Source organism: Aethalodelphis obliquidens, unplaced genomic scaffold (assembly GCF_003676395.1).
Source record: "Aethalodelphis obliquidens isolate GAN/ISIS:26980383/991018 unplaced genomic scaffold, ASM367639v1 scaffold4, whole genome shotgun sequence".
Taxonomy (NCBI): domain Eukaryota; kingdom Metazoa; phylum Chordata; class Mammalia; order Artiodactyla; family Delphinidae; genus Aethalodelphis; species Aethalodelphis obliquidens.
In genome coordinates, this window is record NW_020837948.1 from 61,684,810 (window position 1) to 61,712,597 (window position 27,788).

General features: G+C 35.9%; 1 protein-coding gene across 6 annotated transcripts in view; it reads right to left on the minus strand.

Moving 5' to 3' along the window:
- The window catches only part of BDP1 (BDP1 general transcription factor IIIB subunit), an 87,548-nt gene that overhangs the window by 29,018 nt on the left and 30,742 nt on the right, over positions 1-27,788 (minus strand). For 5 of the 6 annotated variants that reach the window (XM_027100892.1, XM_027100890.1, XM_027100888.1 and 2 more), the window contains 14 exons: positions 25,754-25,913; positions 23,991-24,082; positions 21,778-21,973; positions 20,722-20,855; positions 17,353-18,397; positions 16,462-16,649; positions 15,787-16,009; positions 13,375-13,553; positions 12,454-12,658; positions 11,042-11,178; positions 9,004-9,205; positions 8,556-8,746; positions 7,337-7,724; positions 2,787-2,912 (listed from right to left, as the gene is read on the minus strand). In XM_027100892.1, coding sequence (XP_026956693.1) covers positions 2,787-2,912; positions 7,337-7,724; positions 8,556-8,746; positions 9,004-9,205; positions 11,042-11,178; positions 12,454-12,658; positions 13,375-13,553; positions 15,787-16,009; positions 16,462-16,649; positions 17,353-18,397; positions 20,722-20,855; positions 21,778-21,973; positions 23,991-24,082; positions 25,754-25,913 — 3,466 coding nt within the window. The remainder of the gene's footprint in view (positions 1-2,786; positions 2,913-7,336; positions 7,725-8,555; positions 8,747-9,003; positions 9,206-11,041; positions 11,179-12,453; positions 12,659-13,374; positions 13,554-15,786; positions 16,010-16,461; positions 16,650-17,352; positions 18,398-20,721; positions 20,856-21,777; positions 21,974-23,990; positions 24,083-25,753; positions 25,914-27,788) is intronic. The other variant, XM_027100889.1, reaches the window with a different exon arrangement.

A 27,788-nucleotide genomic window follows, 5' to 3' on the forward strand; every position in this document is an offset into this window, starting at 1 on the left:
AGCACCCATCACCAGGGGCATCTTGATTTTGGAATTCTAGCCTCTAGAACTATGACAGAATAAATTTCTGTGGTTTTAAGCCACCCAGTTCGTGGTACTTTGTTACAGCAGCCCTACAAAAGTAATACAGAAAGACAGAAGTAAAACTATCTCTATTCACATAGGCCATGATCTTATATGTAGAAAATCCTAAGGAATCCACTAAACTATTAGAACTAATAAATGAGTCCAGCAAAGTTGCAGGACACAAGACCAATATACAAAAATCAAATGTATTCCTATAAACTTGCAATAAACAAACCAAAAATGAAATTAAGGAAACAATTCCATTCACAATAGCATCAAAAACAACAATATACTTGAAAATGAAGTTAAGGAAATGCAAAGCTCATACTCTGAAAACTACAAAACACTGTTGAAAGAAATCAAAGAAAAGCTAAGTAAATGGGAAAATATCCCATGTTCATTGACTGAAAGACTCAAACATTGGTAAGAGGGCAACACCTGCTCCCCCAACTGATCTACAGATTCAATGCAATCCCAACCAGAATCTCAGCTGATGTCTTTGTAGAAACTGACAAGTTGATTTCAAAATTCATATGGAATTGCAAGGGACCTATGATAGCCAAAACAATCCTAAAAACAGAATGAAATAGGATGACTTACACTTATTAATTCCAAAACTTATTACAAAGCAACAAATCAATAGAGCCTCACCAGCATAAAGACAGACAAATAAATCAATGGAATAGAATTGAGAGTCCACATATCTGCAGCCAACGAAGTTTTGACAAAAATAAAAGACAATTCAATAGGGAAAGAACAGTTTTTTCAAAGAAATGGTGCAACAACTAGATAGTCATATGCAAAAGAATGAAGTGGGACTCTAATCTCACACCATATAAATAATTAACTCAAAATGGGGAGAATTCCCTGGCAGTCCAACAGTTGGCGCTTGGTGCTTCCACTGCTGGGGGCCCAGGTTCAGTCCCTGGTCGGAGAACTAAGATCCCGCAAGCTGTGTGGCGTGGCCAAAAAAAAAAAAAATTAACTCAAAATGCATTAAAGACTTAAATGTAAAACAGGAGTAAATCTTCAGGACCTTGGCTTTGGGAAAGGATTCTTAGATATGACAACAAAAGCATGAGCAACAAAAGAAAAAAATAGATAAATGAAGTCCAAGTACTCTAAAGCAGTGGTCCGCAACCTTCATGGCATCAGGGACCGGTTTCGTGGAAGACAATTTTTCCATGGATGGGGGAGGAGGGCGGATGGTTCAGGTGGTAATGAAAGTGATGGGGAGCGATGGGGAGCGGCAGGTGAAGCTTCACTCGCTCACCTCCTGCTGTGCGGCCCGGTTCCTAACAGGCCGCGGACCTGTACCAGTCCGCGGACCTGTACCAGTCCACGGCCCAGGGGTTGGGGACCCCTGCTCTAAAGGAAACCATCAAGAAAATGAAAAGACAACCCACAGAATGTGAGAAAATATCTGAAAATCACACATACGATTAGGAGCTTGTATCCAGAATATAAAAAAATTCTTACAACTCAATAAAAAAAAGACAAATAGACCAAAAAAATTTTTAAATGGGCAAAGACTCAAAATAGACGTTTCTCCAAAGAAGACATAAAAATGGCCAATAAAAGCACGTGAAAAGATGCTCAACATCATTAATCAATAGGGAATGCAAATCAAAACCATAATGAGGTACCATTTCACACCTACTAGGATGGTTAGATCCAAAAAATCAAATAAATATTGTCAGGATGTGAAGAAATTGGAACCCTCATACGCTGCTGGTGGAAATATAAAACGGTGCAGCAGCTTTGGAAAGCAGTTTGCTAGTTCCTCAAAGGATTAAACAAAGTTACCATATGACACAGCAATTACACTCCTAGAAATGTACCCAAGAGAAATGAAAACACATGTCCATACAGAAACTTGTACACAAATGTTTATAGCAGCATTACTTATAATGGCCAAAAGATGGAAACAACCTATATGTCCATGAACAGATGAATGAATAAAGGAAATGTAGTATATTCATATGGAATATGATTTGACCACAAAGAGGAATGAAGTACTGATACATGCTACAACATGAATGAACCTTGAAAACACTAGACTAAGTGAAAGAAACCAGGCACAAAGGACCATACTGTGTGTATATCTCCAGAATAGAGAAATCTATAGAGACAAAAAGTAGATCATTGGTTGCCTAGGCCTGGGGAAGGCTGGAAGCAAAAAGGGGAACAACTGCCACTGGGCATAAGACTTCTTTCTGAGGTGATGGAAATGTTCCAAAATTGTGCATATAGCTGTAAATACACTAAAAGCCATTGAATCATATACTTTAAATGAATTAACTGTATAGTGTATGAACTGTATCTTAATAAAACTGTTTTTGAAAAAGTTGTAACTCTTCATTTACAAAAACAAGATAAATACCAACTAAATAAGGAAGAGTGCCAAGCAAAAGGCAACTAAATATGTTTTAAATAATTTACATTTAGTATATATTTAATGCATCAGAATTTTAACGTAAGTCTATGAAGATATTGAGCTACGCCCACACACAGGAATCTATGCTTTTCAAGTCAAATATAAAAATCTATGAATTATTCACTAGTTTCTACCATTCATACTTACAGCTCCTAGAAATAATAGAATAATTTCTATCATACTAGTTAAGAACCATCTGTAAACCTAAAGCTTTCAAAATAAACTTAGTCTTTTAAAAGTAAACAAAGAATTAAAGACAAAACATATTAAAATGGATGCTTACAACTGATAATGCATTCAGATTTTCTTCTTGTTTCATTTCCTCAGTAGTCAAATCTATGTTTGATGAGAGCTGATGTTCAACAACAGCTATGCATCCTACATCTGGGATATTCATGGGTATTTCAAGCTGTCAAAATGAAAAGTTTCATTATTTCATTTTGGCATACCATCACAGAAAAACAAAATGAATCATAAAATAAAATATTAAACTGAAGAAAGAATTCACATTTATACATGATTTAAAAAACCGAAATATAGTAATTCTTAAACTGATTGACATCAACTTGGCAAAAGTGAAACATTTAATGTTTTTGAGGCGTCTGTGATTCTTACAAACAATAAGCAAAACTTCCAGAGCTAATCTACTTAGTACCTAGCATTGCATTTTCCATTATCCCCAGTTTGTCCCAAATTTCCCACAGTTTCTCTCATCAGTCTGTCAACATTTATGAAACGCTTCCTAAAAACTAGAGGGCTACAGGTACAAGAATACAAAGCTCAATAAGACAAGTCAGTCCCTGCCTGCAAGGAACTCACGATCTAAGAAACACAGACATGTAACCAACCATACACTGCTCCAAGTGCTATCATAGAGATGAGTTGAAAGCACTTAAAAAGATTTATCGTACACATGACCCACCAAGGCAATTACTCTCTCCCACAACCCCAAAACCTGTATGATTCTTCATAGCGATGAATGGCCATGTAAAATAACGAGTCCACTCACATTTACTCTTCATTTAGCAGGCTTATTTCAAAGATCCCTACAGTCTGGGGGTTAAAAACACTAACATTTATCTCCTAGACTATAAACAAGGGAGTCTGGCTTCTATTCCCTTATTAACAGAGAGATGAGTATAAAAGACTGTGATTCAGTAGGAACTGAGCAGTCAAGTTTGAAAATCTTCCTTTGAGACGTTTATTATAGTAACACCTATGTGTTCTGTGTCTGTCTGCTCAGATGCAATCAGAGAAAAATCTTTGCTAATATCCTATAGGCCTGGGATGAATTTTAAAAGTTCGAGTGATTTGAAAAGACAAAATATTTTCTGAAAAGCTGGGATTGGGGGGATAATGGGAATATTCTAGGTAACTGAAAGTTGGTTCTGTAAGCACTACACAGTTTCAAAGCTTTATGTTTTTAACAGCTTTATCTAGATATAATTTACATTCCATACAATTCACCCATTTAAATTGTATAATTCAATGTTTTTTGGTGATGGAAGCACAGATACGTGCAACCATCAACATAGTTACTTTTAGAACATTTTCATCACTTCAAAAAAGAAACCCTATACCTACTCCTTTAACTCCTCATCTCCAAATCCCTAAGCAACCATTGATCTACTTTCTGTCTCTACAGATTTTCCTATTTTGGACATTTCATATTAATGGAATCATATAATATGCGATTTTTTTGTTAACTGGTTTCTTTCACTTAGCATAATGTTTTCAAGGTTCATGTTGAAGTATATATCAATATTTTAGATCCCTTTATGATTTAATAATATGCCATTGCATTTCAACGCTTTTTAAAGGGGACATATTCTAACATATAAACAAATTTCCCTGCCTTAGTAAACTGGCCATTAAGAATACAATTTAAGCTTTCCTTGCTCAATTATTATAATCAATGCTATTTAAGAAGGCATTCTGTGGGGCTTCCCTGGTGGCGTAGTGGCTAAGAATCCGCTTGCCAATGCAGGGGACACGGGTTCAAGCCCTGGTCCGGGAAGATCCCATATGCCGCAGAGCCACTAAGCCCATGTGCCACAACTACTGAGCCTGTGCTCTAGGGTCCATGTGCCACAACTACTGAGGCCACGTGCCACAGCTACTGAAGCCCGTGTGCCTAGAGCCCGTGCTCCACAGCAAGAGAAGCCACTGCAATGAGAAGCCCGCACACCGCAACAAAGAGTAGCTCCCGCTCTCCGCAACTAGAGAAATCCTGCGCACAGCAACGAAGACCCAACACAGCCTAAATAAATAAAATAAATTTTTAAAAAAAGGAAGGCATTCTGTATTAATTCAGGGATATATCCTAGAACCTGATTTTCAGAAGTTAATTTCTAGTATTAGTTTTCACGAGGAATTTGCCTTTCACCCAAAGAAATTGTAAAATACAAAACATATAGCTAAATGAATTTTCATGCAGTGGTAACCAGCCGTGCTTGCACAAAATTAACTTTCCTTTTACCTTTTCTTGGTTTCAACCAAAATTTAAATTCATTATCTTTACTTTGAACTTTAATTACAAGAAACCACTTCACATCATTTTTATTTAGCTTCAACCATTCCAACTAACTTTATAACATTTAGTATGGTATTATTAACAATGAATAAAAAAAGGTGAGTTTGGAATTCTATTTGTAATTCAAATGGCTTTTGAATCTACCATGAATACAAAACTGATTCAGATATGATGCTCTATAACCAAAATAAGTTACTGAAAATTGAGGCAGAACAAAAAACTTTGAAGTTACAAAGTTAGACCAAGAGGCAAAAGAGTAAGGAGCTTTCATAATAAAGTAAGTTGACAGGCTTCCCTGGTGGCGCAGTGGTTGAGAGTCCGCCTGCCGATGCAGGGGACACGGGTTCGTGCCCCGGTCCGGGAAGATCCCACATGCCGCAGAGAGGCTGGGCCCGTGAGCCATGGCCGCTGAGCCTGTCCGTCCGGAGCCTGTGCTCCGCAACGGGAGAGGCCACAACAGTGAGAGGCCCACGTACCGCAAAAAAAAAGTAAGTTGAAGTAATATGTTCCTCTACCTCAAACCCATTAGGATGACTACTATCAAAAAAAAAAAAAAAAAACCAGAAAAAACAAGTGTTGGTAAGGATGTGGAGACATTAGAACCCTCGTACACTATTGATAAGATGGTAGAATAAGGCAGCTGCTATGGAAAACAGTATGGGGGTTGCTCAAAAAATTAAACATTGATTTACAATTTACTGTATTATCCAGCATTTCCACTTGCAGAATTGACAGCAGGGATTAGAAGAGATATTTGTATACCCATGTACATAGCAGTGTTCTTCATAATAGCCAAAAGTTGGAAGCAACCCAACTGTCCACTGACAGAAGAATAAACAAAATGTGGTACTGTATATACTGAATGGAATATTATTTAGCCCTTAAAAAGGACATCCTGGACTTCCCTGGTGGCACAGTGGTTAAGAATCTGCCTGCCAATGCAGGGGACACAGGTTCAATCCCTGGTCTGGGAAGATTCCACATGCCTCAGAGCAACTAAGCCTGTGCACCACAATTACTGAGCCTGCGCTCTACAGCCCACGAGCCACAACTACTGAGCCCGTGCACTACAACTACTGAAGCCCACGCACCCTAGAGCCCACGCACCACAACTGAGCACACGTGCTGCAACTATTGAAGCCTGCGTGCCTAGAGCCCGTGCTCCACAAGAGAAGCCACCGCAATGAGAAGCCCGCACACTGCCACAAGAGTAGCCCCTGCTCACCGCAACTAGAGAAAGCCCGTGTGCAGCCAAAAGAAGACCCAATGCAGCCAGGAAAAAAAAAAAAAAGAGACATCCTGACATATGCTACAGTGTAGATGAACCTTGAAAGCATTATGCTAAGTGAAATAAGCCAGTCACAAAAAGGACAAACGCTGTATGATTCCACTTACATGAGGGACCTAGAGTAAGTGGTTGCCACAGGCTAGAGAGGAGGGAATAATCAGAATTATTGTTTAATAGGTACAGAGTTGTAGTTTTTCAAGATGAAAAAAAGTTCTGTGGATGGATGCACTTAATGCCACTGAACTGTAGGCTCTAAAACGGCTAAGACGGTAAATTTTATGTTACCTGTAATTTACCACAATTAAAAAAAGAGAGAGGAAAAAAAAAAAAAAAAGAGAGAGGGCTTCCCTGGTGGCTCAGTGGTTAAGAATCCACCTGCCAATGCAGGGGACGCAGGTTCAAGACCTGATCCGGGAAGATCCCACATGCCAAGGAGCAACTGGGCCTGTGCGCAACAACTACTGAGCCTGCGCTCTAGAGCCCGCGCACCTAGAGCCCGTGCTCCACAAGAGAAGCCACCGCAATGAGAAGCTCATGCACTGCAATGAAGACCCAACGCAGCCAAAAATAAAGTAAACAAAATAAATAAATTTATTTTAAAAAAAGAGACAGAGAGAAAGAGAAAGAAATATGTCCCTTCTACCTTCTCTACCAACCAGAGCTTAACTTGAGCTTACCACAAAGAGTTAATAGAAAACATCTGCCAAGTTTTTTGTTTTTTTAAAAAATTAACCAGAAAGGAAATTAAGTAGCCCCCAGATACAAGTGAAATTAGATTTCTCTCAGTATTGTTATACTGATTACCTTGTGCTGGGCCTGGGTTGCAGGGGCTGAGTAAACACAGGAGATCACACAAGCCTATTTCTACTGATTTCCTAGGCTATGCAGCAGGCCCCAAACAAATTACTCTAATAATCTTCAAATCCTAATAATCACTAAGAGAAGAGATAATGATCCATTGAAAGCAAAAAACAAGTAAGATAAAGTTCCAAGGATTCAAAATTCAAACTACCTCTTCCATGGTTTCTTCAATCTGAGCAGAAACCGGTTCAGGAGATCTGAGACCAACAGGTACAAACACTGGAGCTTTGTTTACTTCTTCTGGAGCAAGATGATAGCTTTCTTCTTCATAGTCAGACTCAAAGTCTTCCGCATCATCTTCGTCTTCTTCCTGGGAAGCTCGAAGAGTCACCAGCACAGGCTTAGAAGCTCTAGGTTCCTTTTTAGAGGTCTTACTCCGAATTCGTTTTGATCCACGCCCTTTGGGGACGTTTGGTTTAATCTTTCGACGCATTCTCCTTTCACTACGATCTATCTTACATTCAGAGGCAGAAGAGAGAGCTGTTCTTCGATCCACAGCAATTTTAGAATAATTTGATTCTTTTAGCAGTTGTGGAGAGCTGGAGGTTTAATCAAAATAGCAACATAGTCATTACATGCATAAGGATAATTTTAATGAAAACCCAACTTATAAAGTGAAATCTCAATTCAAGCCATTAATATAAAATGCCTGCCACCCATTCTATCAAACACTAATGCTACGACAAGAATGAACGGAATTTACTGTTAGGATTTAGTTTCTCACTCAAAGTTAAATATTAGTTATCTACCTACAAATTTTTCACAGTACGTTTTAAATTCTGAGCCATTTTTCCCCCTTGCTATTTAAGTGGTGATGAAATACAACACTGGAAATTGTTAGAAGAAAATGGGATCAAGAACACTGGACCAATAAATACAGAATATGAGACCAAAAAGTGATACGGTTTATCCTATTGGGTAAACAGATTAGGTCAAAAGAAAAAAGGAGAATGAGGAAATCCAACAGAACAACATTTTTTAGAACTTAGGGTCCCTTCCACTTTCCTTGAAAACCGTGGAAGAAAGGTACCCTTCACTTGTGTTTGTGACTCCAATTTGAATCAGCACCCTAGTTATTTAGGTAATATGTACTACTCTTTCGTCAGGCTTCTGCTCATGTCTAATATACTCAACACCCAGAAATTTTAAATGTAGGAAAGAAAAATCTTTCTGAGAAGATCATAAAAAAAGGAAATTTTAGTAAATAAAAATCAAAAGTGTGAAAGAAACAGACCTGCCAATAAAAAACAACCAATACTTCCGTTAACAAACCATCTTTTTACTCTATCAATAAGTTAGAGTAGGACATCCATTAAGAATAAGTTACTTGTATTTACTATTCTGAAAGTACTTGTTAAATAAAACTTTACCTTGCTGGTTTACTAACATACTGCTCTTCGACAACTGAACACACAGAATTATTGCCTACAGTTTTCTCTCCAACACTTCCTGATGGTCCAACTTCTGATTGAGCATCTTTTTTTGCCAAACCAATCTCCTTGGAACCTACAGAACCTTTTCTTGCTGAAATCTCCAGAGATGTAAGAAACTCAGCTTTTCCCTTAAATTTGAGAAGAAACAATTAATATGACCATGGAAACAATCTGTATGGTAATTTGGTTTGGTAGTTTGGCCTAAAACGCTAAGCTTACACACATATACACAAGTGACTGGTTTCTAAACTTTCACAATATTGGAAAGTCAATAAATTTTCATGAAAATAGTTACAGTACAAAAGGCAAAACTATTTTTTTAATGTTCTCCTTCATGATATTGATAAAATTGAGCCCACTACTAAATTATTTTTTTCAAACTTACTTTTGGAAGAAGCTGGGTGTCAGAATCTCCATGCTGCAGCAAATTATCTTCTGGCTTCCTTGCCTTACTCTGATCTGCTCTGTCTGTTCCTATGCCTGATTCCTCTTTCTTACCTTGTGCTCTTCCCAAATTTGGCTTAGCCTTTTGGAATTGGCTTCTTATCATTTGTGGTGGACTAGAAACATACGTTTTATGTTCATGTCTAGAATGAAATACAAATCATGTTGAAGAATGAAAATCATAATTCCTGTTGATGTATCTGCTGTTAAACAATTTTTGGGCACAAACCAATTCTATGTGCAAAGGACTATATATAAATAGGTTATAAAACTAAACATATAAAATGAAACCACACATGCTGATATGAAAGAAAGAACACAGAAGCTTTTGTAACTTCCGTTTTCTATATAGCCTGGGGAATACTTTCACAATAATATGTAATCTTTTTTTTACTTTCATTCATTGATTCTGGTGTGTCGTTGTATGCTACTTTAAGTAATTTTCAGAGAAATAACTAGATACAAAACAAAAACGTCAGTAGTTGAAGATGGACTTCATAATGACACTTTAAACAAATGCTTCAACTGGGCTCTGAAGCATGAATAAATATACAATGGTCACAACAACCCTGGTCCTTCTTGTTCAAGAGCAGGCTTGAAAGCTAGAGTCTGTTCTCCTACCACATGCCTGTCACTTCATAGAAAAGTGTTTATTGACAACAGTGTCATAAGGATCTCAATATATCTGCCAAATCAGAGAAAGACAAGGTTTGTATCTGCCAAATCAGAGAAAGACAAGGTTTTAACATTCAATACAGTAGCCATAGCTCCCAAGGCAACACAAACAGCTGCCTTAAGGTTTCCTGGAAAATATTTAATAACTGGCAAGGATCTGAATTAGCAAGTTTAAAACTAATATAAATCTGGATACTTATAAAGAAAAATTGGGTAAGTATCGATCATAAGTTCTCTGAAAGATCTGTATTAAAGACTAATCTTAAGTAATATTTGTAATAAATTACCTACAAGAGAAAGTAGTTAGTTACATTTCCAAATGTTCCAATCCTGCTAAGTTCTTCCAGCAGTGAAATACCAAGGAAGTTCACAGGAAGTTCTAACAAAGTAATGATGCTGGTTAATACATTCCAGTGTAGGTTAATGTATTTGGGAAAACATGTTATATTTAACTTAAGTATAAGCTACTTACAATCAAGTGTGATTCTACAATGGTACTTAAGAATAATTATATATATATATTATATATATATTATATATATATATATATATACACACATATATATAAGCTCAATGTGCTACCGGGGTTAAAAGCGGGTAAGAAACTGCTGGACATAAGAATAAGCTAACTTAAAAGTATGCAGAATATATACTCTGAAGGAAGTATCAGTCATGATAAAGCTAAAAGCTTGAATAAACTTCATAAACAGAAAAGATTTTAAAAAGAGGGGTGGGTGAGTAATGGGTTTCTATACAGGAAATTTGAAAGTTAGATCTTGCTCATTAAAAATGCAAAGGCTGAGCATAAAATCTCTTGAAACATGTAAAGTTTCTTTCAGGAAGCTCTGCCTATAAACTATAGGAATTTGCTAGTCTTAAAGTCATAAATCCTGAAAACTTAAGTTTAAAAACTAAACTGCCAATGTTACTTTGAGCAAGCCATTTAAATCCTCCAGATTCATAAAGTCAATTATAAATGAAGGCATTAGGAAAAGCTGACCTCAAAGGTCACTGGTCTTTAAAGGCTCAATGAGAGTAAAACTCAAAATCCTTAGAATGATCCTACATAATCTGCGCTACCCCCACTCAGGCTTTACCTGTCATATATCTACGACTCTTCCTCTCTTCCCCTGTTTCACACTGGCCCCCTTTGCTGTTCAGCAGATTTAAACTATTCTAGTTTCATAATTACTTTTTTCTTTCATAAAACTTACTAAATGTGAAATTACATAAAATCGATTATTCAAATATCCAACCTTTATCTTTGAAAAGTTTTATGCTTTTCTGATTAAAAGCAAACTCACCTCGTCTTTTCATCTGAAACATTTATTTTGTTAACATGAAGGTTTTCTAAAAGAACGTGACTCTGGTTTTCATACATTCTGCCTTCTGAAACTTTGGAGGATACAACTTCAATTTCCATTGCAATTTGAGAATTTGGCTGAAATGCAAAACTATATTAGTTTTTTTTTTTTAACAACAGAACATACCTCCTAAAATATTTTAATCATTAAGAAAGGTATTTAGGGACTTCCCTGGTGGCACAGTAGTTAAGAATCCACCTGCCAATGCAGGAGACACGGGTTCAATCCCTGGTCCAGGAAGATCCCACATGCCGCGGAGCAACTAAGCCCATGTGCCACAACTACTGAGCCTGCACTCTACAGCCTGTGAGCCACAACTACTGAGCCCGTGTGCCACAACTACTGAAGCCCATGCGCCTAGAGCCCATGCTCCACAACAAGAGAAGCCACCGCAATGAGAAACCCGTGCACAACAACAAAGAGTAGCCCCTGCTCGCTGCAACTAAAGAAAGTCCACGTGCAACAACGAAGACCCAACACAGCGATAAATAAATTAATTTATAATAAAAAAGAAAGGTATTTAGTTTTTTAAAATGAAGTCTCAAACTTGAGTATGCAATGTTCATGTTTTGCTGCCCAAAACAAAATTTCCTATTCACAGAGAAAGTTTCAAAGATTACTGCAGTAATATGTTCACATAATGCTTTAAAAACTACAATAACCATCTGTTGTGAACCTCCCTCCCAAAAAGTTCAATGTGTTTTTTTTAATTTGGGGGGGGGGGGTTCAAATAAGGATTACAATCACTTTATTTTAAATGTAGATTTTCCCTTGGTAGAGAAAAGGACAGAAAAACAAGATCTGTTGAAATGGGCATTAAACTACTTAGATTTGTTTCTAATATCAAAAGATCCATCAATAAGAGATTAAACCATCATTCCAAATAGCAGTATGTTACACAGCAGTTAAAAAGGATGTATCTCCATATTTCATGACATGGAAAGCCACTTAATATAATAAGTGAAAAACAGTAAGTCACAAAATAACATGACTACAATGATTTTATTATTTAAATTTACATGAGTATGCACACATGCATGCATGAAGATATATCCGGTAAGATATGTCAAAAGGTTTTCAGTGGTTACTTCAGAGTGGTGAGACTAAGGGTAATTATTATATTATTTTGTATTGATTGAACATTTTCACAATGAATAGGTTCATTAGTTAGGAAAAAAAAATCTATTTTCATTTAAAAAAATCTACAATGGTAAATCTGAAACAAAACTAGCCACGTTATGTATGAAGTAGAGTAAGTATCAGATGCCTATATTCTAAGCCAAGTCTGAGCTACCATTTGATATTTTAATATGCATTAAAAGGCTTGATTTAATTACATAGCAATAACTCACCACAGTCAGGAATTTTTTAGTTTCATCTTTTTGTAGTGTCCTTTCTTCCTTAATTGTTTCTTTGGCTTCATTTTTTTCTATTACTTGCCTCTGTCCAACCTTTCTTAAGTTTGGACTGGGTCTCTGAAGTCGGCCCCTTACTGGTGGAGCAGTTTGGATAGCGCTTTCCTTCATTTCTTGTTCGCAAGTGTTTGTATGGTAAGTCCTAGAAAAGGGGACAGGAGAAAAGAGAGAAAGCTTGATTGTAAAAAGATGAAAACTACTATAAAAATATAAAATTTGAATCAAATAAACTCTGTAAAAATATTTTGTACATTAAAGGAAAATTAAATTACTTTCTGATTATACCTCATTTTATAAAAAAATAGTTATTTCAGTTCTCAAAAGGTACTGAACTTATATGAGGTACCTACAATATTCAAATTCATAGTAATAGAAAGCACAATGGTGGCTGCCAGGGACTGGAGGTAGGGGGAATGGGAAGTTATTGTTTAATGGGTACAGAGTTTCAGTTTGGGAAGAAAAATGTTCTGGAGATGAATGGTAGTAATGGTGTACAACGATGTGAATGTACTTAATGCCATTGGACTGTACACTTAAAAATGGTTAAAATAGTAAATTTTATGTTATATGTATCTTACTACAATTTTTAAAAAGGTAATGAATACATACCTTATATATATATATTTTTAAATGCATTGCTTTGTATAAGATCTTAAGCAGCTAACAGTGAATATAAGCAGGCAAGTGTTAAAAGGTGTTGAACTCAACCTGATTTTGTATTTTAGGCCATATGAATAAAAATAAACCAAGTATTCTTGATACTCACTTTCAAAATACATTAACACATTTCTTAAAAAAAAATGAAGAACTATTTGAAATAATTCTATTTTAGATTTTAATAAAACTATCACTGTTTACCCCATAGAGACAACTAACTCCTTTTCCTGGGCTTGTGTAGACTGAGTCTCCTCTATAGGTTCACAAGAACTCGAAGGGGAAAGGTCCTTTTCAGTCTGTACATATGGTAATATCACAGCCTCCTCTTGACTGTGATCTGATTTGTCTTTTTCTGTTGATGCCATTAGGGAAGCCACATCCTAGAAGGTAGATTAGAAAAAAAAAATTTCATCGAGGGTTGGTAAAAGTATAGGGAAATAGAAACTTTAATAAACTGTTAGAAAAATAAACTGATATGGTCTTTGTAGACAACAGGGCAATATCTATCAAGAATTTTAATTTCCAGCAATTCTACTTCTAGAAATATATCTTATAAAAACACTCAAATAACTATCTAGAAAATTATACACAAGGATATTTATTACAGCAATATAATAGCCCCCCAAAAAAGGAAAGAAAAAGAAAAGGAAAAACAAAAAATTGGAAACAAGACAAATCAGTAGGGAACTGAATAAATTATAATTTCTTTACAATGAAACAGTACAGAGTCATTTAAAAGAAGTTTAATTTCTATATACTGATCCAAAAAGATGTTCATGGACTTCCCTGGTAGCGCAGTGGTTAAGAATCTGCCTGCCAATGCAGGGGACACGGGTTCGAGCCCTAGTCCGGGAAGATCCCACATGCTGCGGAGCAACTAAGCCCGTGTGCCACAGTTACTGAGCCCACAACTACTGAAGCCCATGCGCCTAGAGCCCATGCTCTGCAACAAGAGAAGCAACCGCAATAAGCCCCTGCACCGCAACGAAGAGTAGCCCCCACTCGCCACAACTAGAGAAAGCCCGTGTGCATCAACGAACACCCAGCACAGCCATAAATAAATTATTAAAAAAAAAAAAAAGATGTTCACAATACTGTGTTTAGTAAAAAAAAAATCAGAAGGCAGGATATGATGCCATTTTTGTAAAACAATGAAAATAAATACCCACACATTTTATTATTTATATAAATAAGTATCTATACAGAAAAGTTTAGGTGGACATATTTAAAATTGCTAACTTGGGAGGGAGAGATGGACTAACTTGGGAGGGAAAGATGGAATATTATAAAGGACTCTAACTTTTTAGATGATATATTTTTCCCAATTTGCAATTTTTATAATCATTTAAAATAATCAATAAAACGTGATTTTGGGTACTTCCCTGGCAGTCCAGTGGTTAAGACTCTGCGCTTAGGCCTTCCCTGTGGGCACAGTAGTTAAGAATCCGCCTGCCAATGCAGGGGACACGGGTTCAATCCCTGGTCCAGGAAAATCCCACATGCCACAGAGCAACTAAGCCCGTGCGCCACAACTACTGAGCCCGCGTGCCACAACTACTGAAGCCTGTGCACCTAGAGCCCGTGCTCCGCAACAAGAGAAGCCACCGCAATGAGAAGCCCACGCACCACAACGAAGAGTAGCCCCTGCTCACCGCAACTAGAGAAAGCCCACACGCAGCAACGAAGACCCAATGCAACCAAAAAAATAAATTTAAAAAAAAAAAAAAAAAAGACTGTGCTTCCACCACAGGGGGCACAGGTTCAATCCCTGGTCAGGGAACTAAGACCCCACATGCCACATGGAATGGCCAAAAAATAAATAAATTAAATTAAATTAAATTAAGTTAAATTAAATTAAATAAATAAATGAAAGTGGTGGGTTTTTTGTTTTTGTTTTTTTTGGCCATGCCTCGCAGCTTGTGGGATTTTAGTTCCCCAACCAAGGACTGAACCCAGGCCCTCGGCAGTGAAAGTGCAGAGTCCTAACAACTGGACCACCAGGGAATTCCCATGATTTATCCTTTTTAAACATAAGATTAGGAGGAAAAAGTACAAATGTTCAAGCACAGTAAGAACTGAGCTAAGATGTAAAAGAAGAACTTTAATTCAAAAAGTACTTCGTATGTTTAAACGCTCAACTTATGAGTGTTAACGTTTCATTTCAAGGTTTCTGATGCTGTATCACACATCTTAATCTCTTATAGACCAAGTTAATCAAGTAAATAAAATAATCTCCTTTTAACTCATATAAAGCTTTTAACTTTGTATTTCACCTTCACAACAGAGTGAAATAAAGATAGACTCTCATTCTCATTTTTCCTGTGAAGAAACTAGTTGCATCATTTAGCTATGGTCACATGATGAATAAAGGTCAGGACTTGAACTAGAGCCTGGGCCTCTTAAAATCCTTTCCATGACACATTTGCCCACCATCAGAGATTCAAGATTCTTACACAAACCACATGGAACAATGAGATACATTAAGTACAGCGCCAATATCACACACAGCAAAAGTTACATAAGGAAAATATTTATGAATTTTTAATTCCAAGTGTTTTACCTTAGTAATTATAATAACTAAAACAGAAAACCTCCATCTTAAATAACACTCACACGTTGAGAAGGGAGAGTTCTCATTTGTTCCCCATTCTGCTGTATCACAACAGTCCCTTTTTTATCAGCTTCCACTTTCTTCCCAGGTGCATGTTTTTCTGCTTCTATAGTCTCTCTTTTTGAAGCTGCTCTTGCTAAGTTTGGTTTTGGTCTTTTGAATCTACTTCTCACAAAAGGTGCTGGTTTCACTTCAAATGGCTTCTGTTCTTGAGGAAGAGATTTGCTTTTGGAACAAGGATTATCAAGCTTTAGGATGAAATGAAGGGGCAGTGGGAGCGGAGTCTTAGCACAACCTTAGAGACTGGCAGTAAATATTTAATTCTAATTCTTAACAGGAAAACAGATCAGACTATTTGGTAGATCCTGAAAAACATGAGTGGTACAATCCAGGTATAAGCCTAGGAATTATATCATCTTCGCACAAAGAAAATACAGGTTTGTCACACCTGTACTGACTTAAAAGTATGTGTTGTACACAATTTTGTATGTTAGTAATTCTCACAATCTACTGTCAGAAGGACCTCAAATCTCTCCCAGTCTTCCCCAAACCAGCTTAAAATTTTCAACACTATGCTATAGATGATATGTCTTAAAACCTTATTTAGTTTAACATAATCTGCAAATATAACTTTATATGCTTCCTCTTTACAAGCACACAGACCTATATACTTGTACCTTAAATTAATATCTGAAAACTGCTCTGGAACATCTGGAGATCGCATCCTCTGGTCTTCTATTTTATCAAGTTCAGAAGTCTGCGAAGAAATGTTCAAATGACTCAACTGACTTGATATTTCCTTTTCAGAATTTCTTTTTTCTTCTACAGATACATCCACCACGGATTGTACTTCACTGCTAATGTCCTGGAAATAAATCAGCACATATAAAATATTCCTTAAGCATGTCATACATTTCAAACAAAAGCCTATATTCTTCACACTGTTTTTAAAAATCCAGAAGTTTGGGGGGGTTTTAATTTTTAAGTAAAATAAAATTTAATTTACAAATGCTAAAACACAGAATTTGGAAAACTCTTCTTTCTATATTGCATATTATTATATGTTTTTTCCAAACTACAAATGCCATTACCTATCCAAAAAAAAGTTAGAAAACTGGAAAATGTTAGAATTGCTTCAACTTCAATTAACTGGAAACTTTTAATAAGATGAACTTTTAAAAGTGGAGTGAAGTGGGGTGGAACAGGAAATAAAGAGAAAAACTGATACAGATATGGTCAAAAGAAATAATTCCAGGGTATGTTCATACTAGAATTAGCACAAATTCAGTCCAATCTCTTGTATTTCTTTTATCTAAGAGTAACTTTAAACTGACATTAAGAACAGTAACTTTTCTACAATTATAAAATGTTTTCAATTATTAAAAAAAAAAGAATATATAATTTCTTTAAGGTCCTGAAACACAGAATTTAGGGCTGGGAAAGACATTATGCTTTTAGAGACTTTAAATGTTGTTGGACTTAAGGGCAATAATCCTGGAATTATTTTGATATTTTTCTCTCTGAAAAAGTATTCAAAAAATATTTTTAAAGGACAGAAAAATACATACTTTAATATTTAGTGAAGGCACAGCACTGCAGTCACTACTACCCCTCTGCAATGAATCTGTCTCAGTTTGTCTTGAGGTCCCAGTCTCCTCTGGTTCATTTTCCCTTAGAGAAATGTCTATTTTTCCAGTTTTTTCCAAATCTGCCACCTTTTCCTCAGAAGCACTGATCTCTTCTGATCGGCTTTTCCTAAAGGAAATTTCTCTTCCAGTTTCTTTCAAATCTGCCTCTGTTTCCTCAATGGCAGTCATCTTTCCTGATACCTTTTCCATCAGGGAAATGTCTCTTTTTCCAGTTTCTTCCAAATCAATCTCCCTTTCCCCTGTGGCACTGATCCCCACTAGTACCTTTTCCCTTGGGGAAATTTCTATTCCAATTTTGTTCAAATCTGTCTCCATTTCATCATCTATAGTTTTGAGCTCTGAGGCCTTTTCTTGTGTAGGTATTTCTCTTCTTTCAGTTTCTTCTAAATCTGTCTCTACTTCTTCAGCGGCATCAATCATCTCCGGTATCTTCTCCCTCGGGGACATCTCTCTTCCAGTTTCTTTCAAACCTGTCTTCACTTCACCAATAGTATCGACCTCCTCTGGGGCATTTTCCTGTAGGGATATTTCTCTTCGTTCAGTCTCTTCCAAATCTGTCTCTCTTTCCTCAGTGGCATCAGTCACCTTTGTTATCTTCTCCCTTGGGAAAATCTCTCTTCCAGTCTCTCTCAAATCTGTCTCCATTTCCACAGTGACATCAATCATTTCTGGTATTTTCTCCCTGGGAGAGATATCTTTCCTTTCAGTTTCTTTTAAATCTGACTCCATTTCCTTAGCAGTATTAGTCTCCACAGGTACCTTTTCCCTTGGTGAGGTTTCCAATCTTGCAGTTTCTCTCAAAGCTGTTGTCATCTCCTCAGAGGCAAGAACCTCCTTTGGTACCTCTTCTTCCTTTGAGAAAATTTCTCTTCTTCCAGTTCTTCTTCTTATATTTGGCTTTGGTTTCTGAAATCGAGTCTTCAGAATTTGAACTTGTTTATTTGCTTTATTATCCTCTTGAATACTATTTAAAAAAAAAAAAGACACACAATCAAATTGTAAACTAGACTGCCAACTGAAGAGATATGGTTGAGAAGTCACTACTGAAAAACCAGGAATTCTCAAATAAAAAAAAAAAATTAATGAAGCACCAGGAACCTCTGGGCAAAATTTAAAAATTAAAGTAGAGAAAAAATTCTATCCTTGGAAATTACAGTAAATTTTTTAAAAAATTAAGTATATTTATTACATAGAGACATATATACAGAGAAATCTATCAATAAGGTCAGTTAGAGTAGCAGCTAATCAGGCCTAAATAGTCTCTTTCTAATTGTCATCCATATCAACCTTGGCAAATACTGGCTGAGAAAGACTCTCCAAGTCCTCTACATCGGAGCTAGACCAATCTGTGGCTGCTATTCCTACCTTTTTGCTCCTACTCTCCTTTATCCAGACATATGTCTTGCTGTAAGAGTTAAAGAACTCATTTATATGGCCAGAACTAACCAGGATCTCAAATAGCTGGGTGGAGGTATAATTTGAATAAGGTACAGTCTTATGACTAAAAACTAGGTCTGCCCCTCCTCACTTTTTAAAAACAATTAAAAATGAGATTTCCTGTACAGTCACTTCTCTAAAAGCTTGTGATTTCATAATACATTGTGGGAATGAAAGAAAAGAGTAAATAAACAACAACATTTTGCAGTCTGTTGAATGTTACTGGGCACACAACAATCACTATCTAGTATAAGCACCTGTTCTTCAAAACAGCAGCAGCATGCTCTCCTTTGTGCTTTATCATAATAATAGAAAGTACAACCAATAAAAATATACAAATGAATGAAAGAGCACTTAGTGACTGGTTAAGATTTTGACCTCTGAGGCCCTTTTCTTGTGTAGATATTTCTCTTCTTTCAGTTTCTTACATAGCATCTTGAACAGTTCAAAGTGTTTGAGACTGGGGAGGAGGGAAACTGCCTACTGGATATAAACAGGAATATGATTTGATAAAACACAGAATCTTAGAATTGTTTCTGTGAATACTGGAGATTCAAAGGCCAGAAAGGTCACTGCCTTTGGAGAGGAAAGTTGTTGATATCAGACTGGATATTAGTTATGAACAATCCAGCAGGGTTCTAAAACCCAAAGGCCACTCAGGGAAAACTTGGTTTTCTACTAAGCCACATGAAAATGGAGTCTGGTTTAAACTAAAAAAATACAAACAAAATATCCAAATTGTCAGGTATCTGTAATTAATATTTGTATCAGAGATATGCAACAATGCAGTAATGCAGTTGTACAGGCTTCTACCCAGAGTTTGTGTGGCAGAGAAGTAAAATAGGTTGGGGGTGTAGGGAGGGGGTACAAAGGAATAGAGAAAGAAGAGAGGAATAAAGGAATTCTTCTGTCTTCTAATAAAGATCTTTTGAGTAGTTCAGGAAACCTAGCTTTCACTCTCAGGTTGGGTAGTATTTAAACAGGCTCATACAGCTGTAATAAAGTATACAATAGGCCAGACTTTAAATGTAAAGATTGGTTGAGAGTCCGCCTGCCGATGCAGGGGACACGGGTTTGTGCCCCGGTCCGGGAAGATCCCACATGCCGCGGAGCGGCTGGGCCCGTGAGCCATGGCTGCTGAGCCTGCGCGTCCGGAGCCTGTGCTCCGCAACGGGAGAGGCCACAACAGTGAGAGGCCCACATGCCACAAAAAAAAAAAAGAAAATTAAATGTAAAGATTGGTAAAGTATAAATAATTGTTGAAACTAGATAGTAGGTACATGGGAGTCTGTTATTCTGTTCTCAGTACTTTTGTGCATTGAATATTCCCAAAAGGAAAAAAGTTTTAAAAGCACACTAATAATTCCGTTGATCTGGTTTAATATCCTGCAGAGGGGAAACAACAAATTCAGAGAGCTTTGGCTATGGGAAGTATGAGTTTTACTTAAAATTTACATAAACCTTAAATAAAGGTAATATGTGATCAATCTAATCCCAAAGAAACAATCTAATCAATCTAATCCCAAAGAAACAAATATTAAACAAACATTTTCACATCTGGATATGAACATGTAATTTACTATGCATGTGAAGTGATAATACTACCCATGTTAACTCAAGGTCTAATTTGCGATGGGTAAATCAATTCATCAAAACACCAAAAAGTGAGAAATCAACACGAAGGCAATGACATAAACTGCCTTGAAAGGTGAATTTACACTTGTAAATATTATGTAACTTGATATACAGATAACAAAATCAGTCTGATTTGCTATTTTTAAAAAATGATTAAGAATTTCTAAAACTTTACACATAATTCAACTATTATATCATTAATAAGATGATGCTTACCTCAGACATTCATTAAGCACCTTGGGCTCATCTGACTGCACATTTTGAAAAGAAGTATCTTTTTTTTCAGATTGTGATGTGATGTCTCCACAATCAAAATTTTTAAATGCCTGATCTTCTATTTGTTCAGGAGTCTTAATAACAAACACATTTTAAAAAAAGTTTTAGGTCTCACAATGTAACACACATTTATAAAAGACTTCATTGAAAATTATGTATGACTTGAGTACAAGGAAAATGGTAAACATTTCAAAATTATAAAATGATACTCAAGAGACACTTTTTTTTGACAGGGGTGTGGGGTGGTGCCACGACGTGCAGCCTGCGGAATCTTACCCGGGCCCCCTGCAGTGGAAGCACGGAGTCCTAACCACTGGACCACCAGGGAATTCCCTAAGGGGCACTTTTTAATGTTTGTTCTTTAGATATAGGAAATTTCACAAGCCACACCTTTTACCTCATCTCAAAGCCCCCATTCTTTTCCTCCTAATCAGAAAGCAAGTAACTGCTTCAGTCTGATCTGTTAAAATTATCCCTTGGGGTCTAACTTTCTAAATCTTTTTGATTATTACAATCACATTATAGACCCTGGGAATCATAATAGAAGAAATTCAAATCTCAAATCATGCCAACTCTTACTCTTATCAGAAAGACCAGTTACTATGTAAATAATCTAAAATTTATCATCTTTGTTGTTGGAATACTTTAGTAGGGAGCTTTTAACATTTTATTTTGTTTAAGTCAGTATTAAAATTCATATACATAGCTATATTTTCAGAAAGGAAGTAGAATTCAAACACCTGCTGAGTGATGGGGGAAGGCAAGTCCAAACATGAGTAAGGTGAAAGCAGATGATTCATCATATAAATGCTTAAAATCCACAGAGCAGAGAGCTAAGTGCCTTCACAATTAGCAAAGCTGCTGGCTATGAGATTTGGGCATTAAATTTAAAGAACAATATACATAATCGTATACAGTATTGCTGTTTAAAACGGGGGATGAAAGGAGGCTTATGTATTTGTTTAACAAAAAACTGGAGGGCATCAGAGTACTTACATCTCTATCGATACAGGACTCATTTTCATTCTTTTCTACACTGGCCCCAATTTTTTCCTGTGATGTAACAGTTTCTTTTCTTTCAGCAGCTTTACCTACATTTGGCTTTGGCCTTTGCAATAAGCCCCTCATTAGGCGTGCAGGTCTGAAAGCCTTTAGTTGATCATCTTCCTGCAGACAAATTTTTTCACTCAAACTAGAGTAATTACAAAGGAATAAAATCAATGGTTATTCTGAAGTCAGATTACTTGTATATCACATACATGCTTGTCTTCAGTATTCTCTTCTCCCAGGTATAAATAAGTAAACCATTTGGAATACAAAATAATTCACAAGACCAAAAGACAACCCTCAGAATGGGAGAAAATATTTGCAAATGAAGCAACTGAAAAAGGATTAATCTCCAAAATTTATAAGCAGCTCATGCAGCTCAATAACAAAAAAACAAACAACCCAATCCAAAAATGGGCAGAAGACCTAAATAGACATTTCTCCAAAGAAGATATACAGACTGCCAACAAACACATGAAAGGATGCTCAACATCACTAATCATTAGAGAAATGCAAATCAAAACTACAATGAGATATCATCTCACACCAGTCAGAATGGCCATCATCAAAAAATCTAGAAACAATAAATGCTGGAGAGGGTGTGGAGAAAAGGGAACACTCTTGCACTCTTGGTGGGAATGTAAATTGGTACAGCCACTATGGAGAACAGTATGGAGGTTCCTTAAAAAACTACAAATAGAACAACCATATGACCCAGCAATCCCACTACTGGGCATATACCCTGAGAAAACCATAATTCAAAAAGAGTCATGTACCAAAATGTTCATTGCAGCTCTATTTACAATAGCCAGGAGATGGAAACAACCTAAGTGTCCATCAACAGATGAATGGATAAAGAAGATGTGGCACATATATACAATGGAATATTAGCCATAAAAAGAAACGAAATTGAGCTATTTGTAATGAGGTGGATAGACCTAGAGTCTGTCATACAGAGTGAAGTAAGTCAGAAAGAGAGAGGCAAATACCATATGCTAACACATATATATGGAATTTAAGAAAAAAAAATGTCATGAAGAACCTAGGGGTAAGACAGGAATAAAGACACAGACCTACTAGAGAATGGACTTGAGGATATGGGGAGGGGGAAGGGTAAGCTGTGACAAAGCGAGAGAGAGGCATGGACATATATACACTACCAAACGTAAGGTAGATAGCTAGTGGGAAGCAGCCGCATAGCACAGGGAGATCAGCTCGGTGCTTTGTGACCACCTAGAGGGGTGGGATAGGGAGGGTGGGAGGGAGGGAGACGCAAGAGGGAAGAGATATGGGAACATATGTATATATATAACTGATTCATTTTGTTGTAAAGCAGAAACTAACACACCATTGTAAAGCAATTATGCTCCAATAAATATGTTTAAAATAATAATAATAATTCACAAGTGTCTTTAAGAACACCCTCAAAGAAACACACACCTCTATACCTTAACCCTCTAGAACAGACATAGTCCTAAAAGCATGACTATAAAAAAAGCATTTTAAAATCAAATTGTCACCACAAAATGGGAAAAATCTATACCTGACAAGCATGGAATACTATGCCCCACTCAGGACACCATTGTGTACATACACCTCCAGGGCACTGGACACAGATTATGGAATAAACATACAGTCCAGAATCCACTGGTTCAGATTTATATTGGAGCAGGCCTATTCTAGATCTCTACTCCAAGTTAAAGATTCCCCACCGCCCTTTTTTCCTGGTCACACTGCACAGCATGTGAGATCGTAGTTCCCCAACCAGGGATCAAACCTGTGCCCCCAGCAGTAGCAGCATGGAGCACTAACCACTGGACCACTAGGGAATTCCCCTAAATATTCCCTTTGGAAACCCCTTGCTATAAATAAAATTATCCAGAAACATATATCTTAACCAATAATTCATCTAACAAGACTTTGTTAAAATCTTGTTAGTAAGTTGAGGGAGAAATGTAATTGCTCACCAGTGGATCCATACTATAATTTATTTCTACAATACCAAGCATAAAGATCATTATTAAAATGTTTCAACAATCCCTATAGTTAAAAATGGACTTAAATACACTAGCTGAAAATAAAATGCAGACATTAGGTAGAAAATAAGTCATTACAATCATTCCAAAGAGTTACTATTTTTATTCTATTTCCTAAATACTTACTTAGATGCAGTGCCAGCTTCTGGATTCTCTTTCTCTTTATTCTCCATTGCAGAAATACCAAGTGTATTCATTTTATCCTTTTCCATATGATTCTACGAATTTAATTTTTTATATTTAATCTACTTAACATAAAGTTCAAACTTTGTAATAAATAAATAAATGGAAATTAAAACAATAAAATTTCACTTTTTTGTACTTCTAATTATTAAAAGAGAGTTGTTAAAATCATAAAGGCAGATGAGAACCTTTTAAACACATAATCTCATACGTCACTGATAGAAGCACAAATTGGTATATCCTTTCTGGAAAGCCTTTTGCCAACATGAATCAAGAACTTTAATAATGTTCATATTCTTTGACCCAGTAATATCATTTCTAAGACTCTATTCTAAAAAAATATCTAGACAAAGATTTAAGTACAAGGTTGTTCCCTGGAACATTATGCAAAACAGCAAACACTGCAAACTGACAAAATATCCAATAATGAATAAACGGTTAAATAAATTCAGTTATACCCACTGATAGAATATTATGAAGTCACTAAAAACCATGTTTTCAAAAGATATTTAATGATGTGGAAATATATTTATGAAATGTTAAAATACCAGAGAAGGATACAAAAGTGAATTAATACTACTACTCAAGAATGTAAAAGAAAAGCTGGAAGGATATAGTCTAAAAGGTTGGTTGCATATAGATAATAAAATTAACTTTTGTTTTAACTTTTACATGAATCTGTATTTTCCCAATTTTCTAGAATTTAAAAACATCTCATAAGATTATAATAATATAGTTATATTATTAAGATTAAAAAGATTTCACATAAGAGGAAAAAAGACTAAAATTTAAAAAATTATTTTAGCAAAAATAAAACATTTTTAACAATATAATGCTGGCAAGGATATAAGGAAACAGGAACATTCATTTAATGCTTAAAGCAATGTAAACAGATTCTGGGTTTGTTTTTTTTTTGGTTACGGGGCTTGTGGGATCTTAGTTCCCCGACCAGGGATCGAATCCGGGCCCAGGAAGTAAAAGCGTCCTAACAACTGGACCTCCAGGGAATTCCCAAGATTCCTTTTTTTGACAGTTTGACAATGCCTAACAAGAGCCAAAAAATATTTAAAATATTTTGGCACATTAATCCCACCACCTCTGGAAATTTATTCTTTGCCTATTTACAAAATTGTTTGCTTTTATTTACAAGGGTTAAAAAAAATGGAAAAAACCTAAACATTAGAGAAATGGTTAGGTAAATTAATAATAATGTTAACCTGATGCAGCCATTAAAAAGATCAATTAACCCCAAGAAAGGTAAATGGATAGTTTCAGAGAAAAATGTTTTAAATGTTATATATGGCTAAAAACTACAAAAATGTTTACTTCCATAAAAAGAGAAATAAAGTTTATGAAGGACAAACAAAGGAATATTCTGTATATAGATAAGAGGGTTGTGGTTATAATTTTATTATTGCACAGGCTTTATTTATTTAACATAAAATATTTTGAATAAATATTTTATATAAGTAAACAAGACATATTTGTTACTAAGGATGTTCGAAATGATATATCCTATATTCTAAAGAAAATGTATACAACATGAGACTAGTAAGACAAATTTAATATTAATGTTTGAAGTTCTCATATCTTGGCTTTACTATTGGTAACATTACTTTGTAATTATAAGTTAAACATTTTTATTCCCAACTATTTAGAAAAAATACTTTATAATTTTAATCTCCATTAAGTCTCTTACTCCATACCTTTTCAACTGAAGTTTCTGTATGTAAACTCTTGTTCTCTGCATCTGTTTTCCCTTGTGAAAGAACTGATTTCTTCCCAACTGCCCTTGATAAATTGGGTTTAGGTCTCTGGAGTCGTCCTCTTGTCTTCGGTTTAATACTTTCTGTTTGATCAGTTTCCCTAGAAAATTAACATTATTTAAATTGTACCAACATGCAGGCATATTCAAAAGAAATTCTGGAAAATTCTTTAAAAATCCATTCACAGCTAGAAAAGAACTCCTTTAAGCTTACTTACAATAAACGTAGCAAAGAAGACTGAACAAGAAGAGCAATGAAGGGTAACTAATTTATCAGATGTTAAAAATATACTACTTAGCAGCAATAATTAAAATATTGTGGTACTAACACATGAATAACAGATAAATGAAACACAAAAGAAAACTGAGATGATGACTCCAAAATACATGATTTTAGTATACAATAAAGTTGTCATTTCAAAATACAATAAGATGACCACAAAAATAATATATTTTTTAAAATAAATGTTAAATTAAATTAACGGTGATGGGAAAACTAGTAATACTGGGGAATAAAATAAAATTAGCTCCATTCCTTGCACTGTACTCACAATATATTCTAAATGAATCAAAGATTTAAGTGAAACCATAGAGAAAACATGAATGAATTCTTTTGTAACTTTGAGGTAGAGTAAGCCTTTCTAAAACTTGATTAAAAGATCAGGAGCCATAAAAGAAAAAAAAAAAGGAGAGAGATCTGACAACATAAAAATCAAAAACTTTTACATGGCCAAAACATATGTCATAAGTCAAACTACAAACCAAGAAAACATGTTTTACAACTCATATCACAAGGCTAATAACCTCTCTAAAATGTAAAGACCTCCTACAGAACAATACCAGTAACTCATTAGAAAACTGGACAAAGGATACGAACTCACAAAAAAACAAAAAAAAAATAGGTTTTAAATGTGAAGAGATGCTCAGCTTCACTCCCAATAAGAAATGTACAAATTAAAAGTAGAGCGTGGGCTTCCCTGGTGGCGCAGTGGTTGAGAGTCTGCCTGCCGATGCAGGGGACATGGGTTCGTGCCCCGGTCCGGGAAGATCCCACATGCCGCGGAGCGGCTGGGCCCGTGAGCCATGGCCTCTGAGCCTGCGCGTCCAGAGCCTGTGCTCCGCAACGGGAGAGGCCACGACAGTGAGAGGCCCGCATACCGCAAAAAAAAAAAAAAAAAAAAAAAAAAGTAGAGCGAGCTGGACTTCCCTGGCAGTCCAGTGGTTAAGACACTGTGTTTCCAACGCAGGGGGTGCAGGTTCGATCCCTGGTCAGGGAACTAAGATCCCACATGCCGCACAGCACAGCCAAAAAAGAAAAAAAAGATTGAAAAAAAAAAAGTAGAGCGAGCAAGCACAAATGTGAAAAGATATTAAGAATCAGAGAATCTAAGGGGAATTATATACAGATGTTCATTGTTCTTTTGACTTTTCCTTAGGTTAGAAAATTTTTAAGTAAGCAACTGAAGGGGAAAAAAATAGAATTATCTACCCCTGTCAGAAAAGGAGGACTGGGGTATATATACTATACTGTGATATTATTTTATTTTATAATCTATCAAGACTAGCAAAAATCCAAGTTTGATAACACTGTTGGTAGGGAGCCATTTCTTACATTGTTAGTGGGAATATAAACTAGAGTAACTCCTATGGAGAGCATTTTGGAAGTATCTATCAAAATCATAAATGTATAAATGTACACACACTCACATACAAATGTGTCCTTTGGGCTAGCAATTTCATTTTAGGAACTTTCCCTACAAATAGACTGGCACAAAGGTGATAGATAGAGGTATAAGTTTCTAAGCATTGTTTGTAAAAACAACATATATAGCCATCAACAGGGCACCGATAATATAAAGTGTGATTCATCCATACAACAGAACACTATGCAACTAAAAAAGAATAAAGGTCTTTAAGTAAAGATATGACGATATAAAAAAATTACAAAATGGTATTATACTATGCTACCATTAGAG